At 40.8% G+C, this 13056-nt stretch overlaps 1 protein-coding gene across 3 annotated transcripts in view; it reads right to left on the bottom strand.

Moving 5' to 3' along the window:
- LOC132400448 (protein FAM162B-like) overlaps nt 1-12136 on the bottom strand; it is a 37988-nt gene extending 25852 nt beyond the window's left edge. The window contains exons 1-2 of one of the 3 annotated variants that reach the window (XM_059981422.1): nt 11729-12136; nt 7881-7995 (exon numbers count right to left, since the gene is read on the bottom strand). In XM_059981422.1, coding sequence (XP_059837405.1) covers nt 7881-7995; nt 11729-11942 — 329 coding nt within the window. In that variant the 5' untranslated portion in view covers nt 11943-12136. The remainder of the gene's footprint in view (nt 1-7880; nt 7996-11728) is intronic. The other 2 variants (XM_059981421.1, XM_059981420.1) reach the window with 2 other exon arrangements.
- Nucleotides 12137-13056: the final 920 nt, after the last annotated feature.

The raw sequence follows: 13056 nt of genomic DNA, 5'->3' as shown, positions 1-13056 counted from the left end.
AACAGTCATCAGTGGGAATAGAACCCAAATCTTACTGTGGACTCTCAAGCTTCTGTGCAAATTAGTTTTTTCACTTTTTCTCTCCATTTAGAAAATAGTCAACCATTTTATTTCTTCTTCCAAAGTTCATGACTGTACACTTTCCAATACTATATTCCATCTGTCATTCCTTTGCCCATTCTGATATTCTGTTTAAATCCTTCTGTAGCCTCTCTACTTCCTCAAAACTACCAACCCCTCCACCTATCTTCATATCATCTGCAAACTTCATATTGCAAAAAAGCCATCAATTCCATCATCCAAATTATTGACATATAACGTAAAAAGGAAATCTGTAATTTTTCACACACAACAGTCTCTACTGATCAATGGCGGCCAATGCTTCACACTCTTGAAAATAAGTACACTCAGTGGTCACTTTATTAGGTACACCTGCACACCTGTCCTCATTAATCCGCCAATCACCTGGCAGCAACTCAGTGCATAAAATCATGGTCAAGAGGTTCAGTTGGCCAAACATGAGAATGGAACAGAAACGTGATCTAAGTGACTTTGACTGTGGAATGATTGCCAGTGCCAGAGGGAGTATCATAGAAACTGTTGATGTTCTGTGGTTTTCACACACAACAGTCTCTGGAGTTTACAGAAAATCATGTGAGAAACAAAAAAGATTCAGCAGTTCAATGGCCAAAAGAGCTTATTAACTAGAGATCAGAGGAGAATGGCCAGACTATTTCACACTTACAGGAAGGCGACCGTAACTCAAATAGTCACGCGTTACAGCATGAACACACCACACCAAACTTTGAAGTGGATGGGCTACAGCAGCAGAAGAGCACGAGCATGGCCACTTCATTAGGTACAGGAGGGGCCAAATGGAGTGGCCAACGAGTGTAATTTGCATGTTGCATTTATACATAATCTGATTTGATGATTAGAGTTAGGAAAGAATCAGACAGCAATCTCTGTTCTTTGTGTAAATAATTACATTTTTCTCTGTTCAAAGCAATTTAAACAAGAAAGCAGATTTCTATTAAATTCTAGCTTAATGCACAATCCACCAATTATCACCTCAAAATGCTTTTAAGAAAAATCACATCAAAGCCATAAACCTCTGAAATTGTATTTTGTAGTAGATGGTCCTGGCAGGAAGATAGTTTGAGTAGTTGATTTATTGAAGGAATATTAGTGCTTTTTGTAATAAAGATAATCCTGTCAAATTACAGACTCTAATTGGTAAAAAAAATGTAGTTGTGATTAATGGCCTTTGTGGAACAGTGAGTCCAGAAAGTAATGACTTGCCTAGGGCAAGGATTACTGATGTCACATAGACCATGGGTACAGAGAATTCATCATTTTAATTCAAGATTATTTAATATAATTTCCAGTACACAATTGTAAAGGAACAATTGTAATTGTTACTCCAGACACATGCAGTGCAAAGTAACTCAATAAGATAAAGAACACAATGACAAATAAACACAATAAATATAAATATGTAAGATAGCTTATATACATAGATTGATTATTTGTCCATAAAATAACAGTAGGCACAGGAGTGTCTGTACGTAAGATGACTCTGACAGGAAATAATAACAATATTATGGTTGGGCTGGATTAGTGGGTGGAGCTGTTGATCTGCCTTACTGCTTGGGAAAAGTAACTTTATCGGTCAGGTGATCCTGGCATGATGCCACATGGCCTTCCCCTCCCCCCGATGGGAGTGGATGGAAGTCAATAGGCAGGAGTCAATATTGTAAATTTATATACTATAAGCAACATGCTTCAAACACGTTGATTGCTTATTAATTTGATATGCTCAAATAATCTTAACAGTCACATTTGAAATGTCATTTGCAATTTACAACGTTTCTTATATTTGACCTCTTTCTGTTTCTTTTATAATTCCCAGAACTTTCTCCTGTTTGTTTATACTCTGAATTTTTTTTCAGCTGTTCTCTACTAAACACTGACTCATACAGTATATATCGCAAGGGATTCCAGGCCTCTGTGGCCATTCTTCATCCCCACCATTTGACCTTTCCAAGTTAATCCTGCTTTGAGGCTATGACAGCAAATGCTTTTCTGAGAACCAATTAGCTCCTGCGATATCAACATCGAAGGCCAAGCTAGTTTTCGTTCCTATTCAGTACCACTGTGCCCATTTCTCCTGGATCTGGGCATTGCTGGCAAAGTCATCATCTATCGGCCATCCCTGCTATTCTTCCAGTAGAGATGTTCTCGTAGTTCTGTTGGAGAGGGAGTTTCAGGATTTAGACCCAGTGGGAACCAGTGACGGAGTTTCAAAGCAGAGTGGTGTACAATTAGGGAGGGGGATCCACAGAGTCAGAGAGGACTACACATGGATATTGTGTAAGCAGAAGGGATTAGTGTAGTTGGCCATTTGAATAACTGAATTGGTTCAGCGCAACATTGTGGGCCAAAGAGCCAATACCTGTGCTGTACTGTTCTATGTGCTATGTATTACAGCACTAAACACGCCTTTGGCCCATCTAATCTGTGTCAAAAATTCCACAGGTGGTGGTTTTTCCACACACCTTTATCTTCGTGTGATAGAGATCATGCATTTGGGAGGTCTATTAGCAATTCTTGAACTTAGCTTAACACAAGATTTAATAAGCAATATGTTATTAGTTAGTATTATCAATTATTAATTGACAGTATTATTAATTAATAAAGTATTCATTAAAAGACCCCCATCATCCAAGACATGTCCTCTTCTCACTGCTACCATCAGGAAGGAGGTACAGAAGCCTGAAGACACACTCTCAACGATTCAGGAACTGCTTCTTCCCCTCTGCCATCAGATTTCTGAATGGACATTGAACCCATGAACTAACTCACTGCTTCCCTTTCCTCGCCTTTTGCATGTCTTATTTCAATATATATATTTTATAATATCTATTATTGTAATTTATAGGTTGCAATGTACTGCTGTCACAAAACAAATTTCATGATGCATGTCAGTATACTAAACTTGATTCTGATAAGAAAGTATTAATAAATTCTATAGTACTGAACATTAAATTGTTAAGTATTTCATAATATTTAATATTATCACTATTAATACTGATTAAATATAATTAATAATTATTAATGTATTGATTAGTAAATCCTATATATATTATCCTTACTGTCCAATGAAATAAAGTAGCATCAAAGTGCGAATAGTCCCACATACCCTAATTAATGCCCCGTGACAAGTAATGTGCATCAAATTTATAATTGAATATCCATACTCATTTTGAATTTCAATATCCATATTAACAGATCCTAGGGAAACTCATTGAAAGTGGTGTCACAGGTAGGTAGGGCTGTGAAGAACGCATCTGGCACATTGGCCTTCATAAATCAAAGCACTGAGTACAGCAGATGGGGTGTTATGTTGAACTTGCGTGCCGTTTTGGTCACCAACCTAACAGGAAAGATGTAAATAAGGTTGAAAGAGTACAGAGAAAGTTGAGAAGGATGTTGCTGGGTTTGGAGGACCCGAGTTATAAGGATGGGTTGAATAGGTTAGCACTTTATTGCTTGGAACGTAGAAGACTAAGAGTAGATTTGATTGAGGTGTACAAAATTATGAGGGTTAAAGATAGAGTAAATGCAAGTAGGCTTTGTTCAATGAGGTTGGATAGGACTACAACTAGAGGTCATGGGTTAAGGGTGGAAGGTGAAAAGTTAAAGGGGAACACGAGTGGAAACTCTTCTCTCAGAGGGTGGTGAAAGTGTGGACCGAGGGGCTAGCCAAGTGGCGCAAGTGAGACTGATTTCAATGTTTAAGAGAAGTTTGGATAGGTACATGGATGTTGGAGTACGGAGGGCTATGGCTCATTTGCAGGTCAATGGAGTAGCAGTTTAAATGGTTCGGCATAGACTAGATGGGCTGAAGGGCTTGTTTCTGTGCTTTATTTCTCTCTGACTCGAGGTGTCCAAGTCAGTTAGAGTTGCAAGCATGTGAAGGGAAATGCAGGTAATACAATAAAACATTATTTTCCAATTCCTGTTAAGTATACAGAATGAAGAAATGTATTATTTATTTAGGGTTACAACATGGAACAGGTGCTTCTGGCCCAATGAGGTGCCCTCAATGAATACTATTGTAATAAATAAATAGCTGGTTAATAGTATCCAGGATCTCTGTGGTAGCCATCAGTTTGCAAGATAAACCGTGAGAAAAACTTAGAAATATTTCTAAAAGTCAAGGTTAATAGACAAGAAAATGATTTAAAATCTAGGGTCCTGGACTTCTATACCACAGAAAGGAGACATGGGATTCACTATGTCTCTGTTGGATCTTTGCAAAGCAATCCAAAACTAACACAACTGCCCTAGGCATTGTCCAAGGTCAGATTCAACCACAGGACGTGGAAAGATGCATTTAATAACCGAAACGTTCTTGGGAACATTGCCTTTAACAATCTCCGATCATCTCCAGTGAAAAATGTCAACAGCAAGCTGATAGGGAATACGACATTGGAACATCTGCTGCACAGATACAGGGTCACGTAGCCAACAATCCAAAGACACAAATGGCACATTATTTTGATGTGAAGTAAACTTTTAAATGAGTATGAGTAATATATCTATTCCTATACTAATACAATCCACTCGTTTTGCCAGCCAGCTGAATTTTTTTTTGATAAACATAATTACTAAGGTTTATTCACTCACAAAATCCAAACATCAGGGATTTACAAACTGTTAACAATTTTTATTTTATTTGTTTAGAGATACAGTGCGGAACAGGCTTTTCCAGTCTAACAAGCCGTACTGACCAGGTTCTCACTGATTTAACACTAGCCTAATCACAGGACAATTTACAATGACCAGTTAACCTGCTGACCGGTATGCCTTTGAACTGCAACAGGAATCCCAAGGCAATTCACATGCACACTAGGAAGAACGTACAAACTTTATTTCAAATTTACTTGCAAATTAAAATATCTACAAGTCACTCAATTCCATGGGGTGGGGGTGGGGTGGCTCATAATTCCCAGAAATCACCCAGAGAAACCACATGCTCCATCTCTAAGGATGCTCGGGTATGAAGGTAACCTTGGAAGAAGGGCAGGCATTTGGTTCAGGCAGAGGCCTCGACTGCCCGCCACCTGGACCCATGAATGGCCATCTTGGCTAGGCCCAGGAACGAGCCCACCAGTTGATCCCCCAAGTGACCTGCTGCCCTCATACTGGGTGACCATGTATCAGGACCGCGGGGCTGAAGTGCAACCAAAAATTGAGGGGCAGCCCCTTCACATACTCAAACTGGGGCTGCGACCTGCAACATTAAAATGATTCCACTCTGTTGAAGTATTCCAATCACTTTATATGGGCACAAGTAACATGAGCTAACATGAATTATAATGCAAGACATTGCTGTTAGGAAAATATAAAGTTGCATGGTCTCGTACGGGTTAGCAGGTAAATTGGGTTTCAGGGGACGACGTAGGCTCATTGGCCCGGACATGACTGATACCGTGCCTGATCTCAAAATCAAATTAAATTTGGATGGTAATCTCACAGCACAAAAAAAATATTGACCCAGGAATTTCAAAGAGTGATTCTGGGTTCTTGTAACCCTGCAGATGCACTTTGACTATTTGTATATCATTAGATGAGTATTAATATCGTATTACAGAGAAATGCTAGATGCAGGGCAAGGGCTGCATGGTGACTAGGTTTACAAAAATTCCATCCTTGTGCTTGGCTCAGATCAGGCCAGGCACCGCATATTATATGTGCTAATGCTCTCGACCTTACATTCAGTGATCACTTTATTAGGTATACCTGCTTGTTAATGCAAATATATAATCATCCAATTATGTGGCAGCAGCTTATTGCATAAAAGCATGCAGGCATGGTCAAGAGGTTCAGATGTTGTTTAGACCAGATATCAGAATAGGGAAGAAATGTCACCTAAGTGGAATGATTGTTGATGCCAGACAAGGTGGTTTATTATCTCAGAAACTGGTGATCTCTTAAGATTTTCACACACAATAGACTCTAGAGTTTACAGGGAATGGTGTGAAAAACAATGAAACAACAGTGGTGTGCAAGAGAGCATCTCTGAACACACAACACGTCGAACCTTGAAGTGGATGGGCTACAGCAGCAGAAGACCATGAGCATACACTCAGTGATCTCTTGATTAAATACAGGAGGTACCTAATAAAGTGACCACAAAGTGTATAAAAAATGTACTACTACTTAACAGTGGAAGTCATCTGAGGCCCTTTCCTCATGATACTGAGTGGGTGTGTGTCATATTCTGCCTGCATCGACTGGGGCCAGTGTCCAGATACTAATGCTTGGGACATACAAAATATTGAAGGATGCTATGTCCCAGGGCTCAGGTTGGCTTTGACTTTGTTAAGGAACCTTGGGTGCAGATGGGTGTAATATAATTTCCAAGTAGAATTCTAAGACAAGAGTCAAGGATTTTGTTGGAACACTTTATCAGAAGTGCCACAGTTTAGCCTTAAATAGTAAATTATCTTTCATGCTCAAAGTTCAAGGCAAATGTTTTATCAAAGTACATATATTTCACTAAATACTATGCTGAGATTCATTTTCTTGCAGGCATTCACAGGAATACGATAGAGTTTATGAAAATCTATGAATAACAAAGACGGACAAACAACCAGAGAAGACGAATCGTACTTAGAGGTAAGTAAGTAATATTGGATTGTAGAGCCCTTTTCTCATTGTTACCATCAGGTGGGAGGTACAGGAGCCTGAAGGCACACACTCAGTGATTCAGGAACAGCTTCTTCCCCACTGCCATCCGATTCCTAAATGGACATTGACTCCTTGGACACAACCTCACTATTTTTTTAATATATAGTATTTCTGTTTTTTGCACGATTTTGAATCTATTCAATATACGTATACTGTATGCTGAATAAGATTTATTTACTTACTTATTATTATTATTTGTTGCCTATACATTTTAAATATAAGTAAATTAATAGCATTACACATGAAGATCAGAAGATGGATTCACTGAGAGTCAATTTCTGCCTCTTACTCTCCCACCAACCCAATTAACTTAAGCAATCAATTGGATACCAGATACCTTAAAGGAGATGCGAAGATTGAGTTCTGTCTATGAGTGGATATGCTGACATTGGAGCAGATTCAGACAAAAATGATTCTGGGATCGAAAGGCTTGTCATATGAGGAGTGCTTGCTGGCTCTGGGCTTCTTCTTACCAGAATTCAGGAGAATGAGGGGGCCGGGGATCTCACTGAAACCTATTGAATGTTGAAGGGCCTCGTTAGAGTGGATGTCTTCTTTGGTGGGGGAGTCTAGGAGCAGAGGACACCGCCTCAGAATAGAGAGGTGTCTCTCTAGAACATAGATGAAGAGAAGCTTCTTTTGCCAGACAGTGGCGAGTCTCTGGAATTCACTGTCTCAGGTGGCTGTGGAGACCAAGTCACTGGGTGTACTGAAGGAAGAGGTTGATAAGACAGGGCATGAGGGAAGAGATGAGAGGGAAAAGAGATGGGAGGAGACAGGGGCTGAGGGGGAAAATGGATCAGCCATGATGAAATGGTGGAGTGGACTCGATGGGCAAATCGTCTAATTCTGCTCCTGTTTCTTATAGTCTAATTCCTGAAGGAAGAGCTAAAATTGGGAGGAAGGTTGGCAATATTAAGGACTGAAGCAGGTTGTTCAAGTATCTAGTTCATTATATGGCAGGGTTTCTGGTATCGTGCATCATACCTGTCAGTATATTGGTGTGAGCCCTAAGCAAAAGATGTTTCAAGGCTGTTTCAGTGATGGTACAGTTAATTGTGGAAAATATTGGTAAAAGATTCAGTTTCAATATTCAAAACCATTGAAATAGAAGAACATACGAAACTGTGGCAGGAATGTCCTCCTCTTTCTTGAACCGGCCAGACCAGAGAAGAATCATTCTGTCAAACTTCGAGGGCCTGTGTCCTGGAATTCCCTGGGTTGCAAGGACCTCTGCTAAAGAACAATGCATAGTGTGTAAATGTGATATTTTCAAAGAAAACAAATGTCTCAGGCATCAGAATCAGAATCTGGTTTATCATTACCAACTTACATTGCGGCAGCAACGACATAAAAATCTATTTATAAAAAATAATGATGCCTTCCTCCATTCCTAAAGAGTGGATTGACATTTGCAATTTTCCAGTCCTCTGACACTATGCCAGAGTCCAACGATTTTTCAAAGATCATTGCTATTGCATCCATAATCTCTACCATTACCTCTTGCAGAATTCTAGGGTTCACAACCCTTAGGTCTTTCTGCTTTTTGATCAACTTCTCCCTTGTAATAGCAACTGCACTGACTTCTCCTCCCTCACACACTTCAACATCTGGCACACTGCAAGTGTCCCACAGTGTCCCAAGTGTCCCTGATGCAAAATACTCATTTAGTTCATCTGCCAATAATAAATAGTTCTTATTTCTCAGGCTTCATTTTCTTACGTTCCTATGTCCACTCTCATTGCCCTTCCATTTATTTATTTATTTATAAACTTGGAAAAAGCTTTTACTATCCACCTTGATATTGCTTGCAAGCTTTCTTTCATATTTCATCTTTTCCATCTTAATGACTTAGTTGCTCTCGGCAGGTTTTTAAAAGTTTCCCAATCCTCTGTCTTCCCACTAATTTTTGCTTTGTTGTGTGCCCTCTTTTGCTTTACATTAGCTCTGACTTTCCTTGTCAGATTTTGCCATTTGAGTATTTCTGCATTTTTGGGATAAATCTACCCTGCACTTTCCCCAGAAACTCACGCCATTGCTGCTCTGCTGTCATCCCTGCCAGTATCTCCTTCCAATTTACTTTGGCCAACTCCTCTTTCATACCACTGTAATTTCCTTCACTCCACTGAAATGCTGCTATGTCAGACTTTACCTTCCCCTATCAAATTTCCAGCTGAACTCCATCATATTGTGATCACTGTCTCCTAAAGCTCTTACCTTTAGCTCTCTAATTGCCTCCGGTTCATTATATAACACCCAATCCATATAGCTGATCCCCAAGTGGGCTCAATTACAAACGGCTCTAAAAAGCGATCTTGTAGACATTCAACAAACTCACTTTTGAGATCCACTACCAACCTGATTTTCCCAATGATGTGCATGTTGAAATTTCCCATGACTATCATAACATTGCCCTTTTGACACGCCTTTTCTATTTCCTACTGTAATCTGTGGTCCACATCTCAGCTACTGTTGGGAGGCCTGTTTATAACCACCATCAGGGTCCTTTTACCCTTGTGGTTTCTTTACTCAACCCACAAGGATTCAACATCTTCCGATCCTATGTCACATCTTACTACTGATTTGATGCCATTCTTTACCAGCAGAGCCACACCACCCCCTCTGGCTACCTTCCTGTCCCTCTGGTGCAATGTGCAGGGCAACATCAACCGTCAGACCTCATCTGCAGATTCACAATCTAACTTAAGATCCAAATTAAAGGATAAAGTTGGTACTGGTTATTAAATGCACTAAAATACTTCTTCTAGAGGCCTCCAATCATCTAAAGAGTTTTAAAAAGTAAATATAAGTAACTGAATTCTGATTTTTGATATGAAATGGAAAACTTAAAATCAAGTGTTCTATGTCATTAATCAATTGACTGTCCGCTGGCCATTGGGCAAGAGGTATAATAACCTTAGGTCCCACACCCGAAGATTATTAGCCTTCAACCATCAGTCTCCCGACTGTCAGGGATAACTTCACTCACCTCAGCACTGAACTGATTCTGCAAGCCACGGATTCACTTTCAAGCTCTCTACAACACATGTGGCCAGTATTACTGATTTAGTTATTTGCTTATTTGTGTATTTGCCCTCTTGTTGCTGACATCTACAAGGATCTGCCCCTCTCTCAGTATTATTTATTTAACTATTTACTATTATAATCATTTTTATAGTCGCATAGTATGCTTTCTTTTGTAATTTGGTTGCTTCTCAGTGACTAGGTGTAGTTTTTCATTGATTCTGTGATATTTCTTTGTTCTACTGTGAATGCCTGCAGGAGAATGAATCTCAAGGTTGTATATGGTGCGCCTTTGGTAATAAGTTTACTTTGAACTCTGAACTTTGAATCAATGCCTCTCGATTACAAAACTTATTTCACTACCACTTCATTTGATCATGATGAGCCGTGTTGTATGACGTGGCCGATCGCGGTCTTTCTGTGACCATGACTGCTCTTGGCAAATTTTTCTACAGAAATGGTTTGCCATCGCCTTCTTCTGGGCAGTGTCTTTACAGGACTGGTGACCCCAGCCATTATCAATACTCTTCACAGATTGTCTGCCTGTTGTCAGTGGTCACATAACCAGGACATGTGATGTGCACCAGCTGCTCATACGACCATCCACCACCTGCTCCCATGGCTTCACGTGACCCTGATTCGGCGGACGGGTGCTACTCTTTGCCCAAGGGTGACCTGCAGACTGGCAGAGGGAAGGGGTGCCTTACACCTCCTTTGATAGAGACATATCTCCACCCTGTCTTTCAACCATACACATGTATGCAGAACAATGTTCCTCTGGACCAAGACGTACAACAGTAAATATCTACCCCCAAAAAGAAACAGCATTTCTCCAGACCAAGGTTCACAACACAATACATATAGCTCACACACAGTACAATGTAATATTACCACTAATAATCTATCAGGTACTAGCATTTACAGTAGTTCATAGCCAACTAAATATTCCAGTAATTTTGGATGAACAAATATACAAGAATTCTTTTTAGATTAAAACCACATTTCTGTTCTTTGTGGACAGTGATGAATGCCGAGGGAGGTACAACAGCATCATTTTAAGTAAGTACATGAAGGAACGGCTTAGATGCCGAAGGCATGAAACTAAGACTGGTTGGGTGGGCACCGTGGTCAGCATGGACTGGTTGGGTCGAATGGCCTCTATCATTGCCGTATTCCCCCATGACTCTAAGTTGTAACGTTGCTTACGTAATTGGCAGAAGATACAACATCGCCTAAGGGTAATTATTTTAAAGTTGCAAATTGTTTTACGAAATGCATTTGCTGCGTGTGTAGTTATTTTGTAGAAGACCAAGATGAGAAAATATTAAAAAATAAATAACCATGTCTTTGTCCCATTTCTATATTGTAATATTCTGTCTAAGTGTAGGATTGATAATCAGTGGGCGACGGAATGGGTTTAAAGTACGTTCCTATCCTAGTGGCGCTGGACTCGACTGTCTAAAACTACAGAACAACTTCAGAAAATTGTTCCAACTTCGTGGATAGCGGTGTGCAGTCATCCTTCTCTCAGTGAATGTTTAACGTCTATAACAAACATTCGGATTAGTCAAGGAATTACATATTAAATTAATTCAAAATCAGTCTGTAAACGTGCCCGGAATGTATGAACAACCCTCTGGGCATCTCAACCGAGTTCAATCGGACGCTGCCCAAGCACACCCCCTCCCAAACTCCGCTGCCCCGCGAAAACTTTGCCGAAATGGGTTTCACTCAGCTTCAATTTTTAATCCTACAACTTTTCCCTGAGTTGAAATTGTCTGAAATCAGCTGATGTGCAAGAGCATTTCGGTGCGTGAGGTGAAAGCCTTGAAACTTTTTGAAGGAAAAGTTGCGTCATTGAGAACGGAGTGTGAAAACTGATGATGAGAGAAATGGATGGGATGATGTACAGATCCTCGCAGGGTAGATATTAAACTATACCTACCTGTGCGAATTCCTCTCCGGGTCATGACCTGTGAGTTAGGCATGAAAGTCTTTCCAAGAGACCTCAGACTTTTAACAAGCGGAGCCTGCCCGCACAGAGCCGAATTTATTTTCATCTGGCCTGCTAGGGCGCGAATCATCTTCACTGTCCCTCGGCTCGCACCACAAAACCGGAGTGGACTGTATAAATAGATTCCCGGCTGCCAATCACACATCCCACTCCCGAGAAATTACTCTCGGGAAGAGACGTGCATTGTGTCTCCGCAGCTGCTTAGACTCATCGGAAAACATGCACCAAGATAATTAGTAATCAATCACCGTTCTTCAGCAGCGGCGATCTGTTCAGACGGTGTCATGGTAAATAGATTTCATGAGCTGCTGTCCGAGTACGTTGTACAGAATGTTATAAAAGGCCAGGCTACTCAGAATACCTACATTCTGTCCACCGCAGAAAACGGGTTTTCCCAGTGGCCACCTAGTTTAATTCTGCTTCCCATTCCCGTTCCGACATGTCGGTCCATGCCTCCCCTACGGCCGCAATGAGCACATTCTCAGGTTGTTGGAGCAACATTTTAAATTCTGTATGGGGAGTCTCCAACTCGATGGCACGAACCTCGGTTTCTCCAACTCCCCAGAACTGGATACACTGGAATTTAGAAGGATGAGAGGGGATCTGATTGAAACATATAAGATTATTAAGGGATTGGACACACTGGAGGCAGGAAGCATGTTCCCGTTGATGGGTGAGTCCAGAACTAAGGCCACAGTTTAAGAATAAGGGTTAGGCCATTTAGAACAGAGATGCAGAAAAACTTTTTCACCCAGAGAGTGGTGGATATGTGGAATGCTCTGCCCCAGAAGGCAGTGGAGGCCAAGTCTCTGGATGCATTCAAGAGAGAGTTAGATAGAGCTCTTATAGATAGCAGGGTCAAGGGATATGGGGAGAGGGGAGGAACGGGGTACTGATTGTGTATGATCAGCCATGATCACAGTGAATGGCGGTGCTGGCTAGAAGGGCTGAATGGCCTACACCTGCACCTACTGTCTATTGTCTATTGCCCCCCCATACACTCTTCACCATTCCCCATTCTTATTTCCCTCTCTCAACTTCGTTCTTACCTGTCTATCAGTTCCCTCTAGTGTCCCCCTCCCCTCCCCTTTGTCCCATGGTCTTCTGTTCTCTCCTATCAGATTCCCTCTCCTCCAGCCCTTTATCTGTGCATTAGCCCCTCCATATCAAATGGTGATGCAGCCAGTTAGAATATTCTTCACAGTACATCTGTAGCAATTTGTCTTTGATGACATACCAATTCTCCTCAAACTCCTGAC

This window comes from Hypanus sabinus, chromosome 10 (genome assembly GCF_030144855.1).
Source record: "Hypanus sabinus isolate sHypSab1 chromosome 10, sHypSab1.hap1, whole genome shotgun sequence".
Classification (NCBI taxonomy): Eukaryota; Metazoa; Chordata; class Chondrichthyes; order Myliobatiformes; family Dasyatidae; genus Hypanus; species Hypanus sabinus.
The sequence above is the reverse complement of the archived record's forward strand: the minus strand, read 5'-3'. Positions and strand labels throughout refer to the sequence as shown.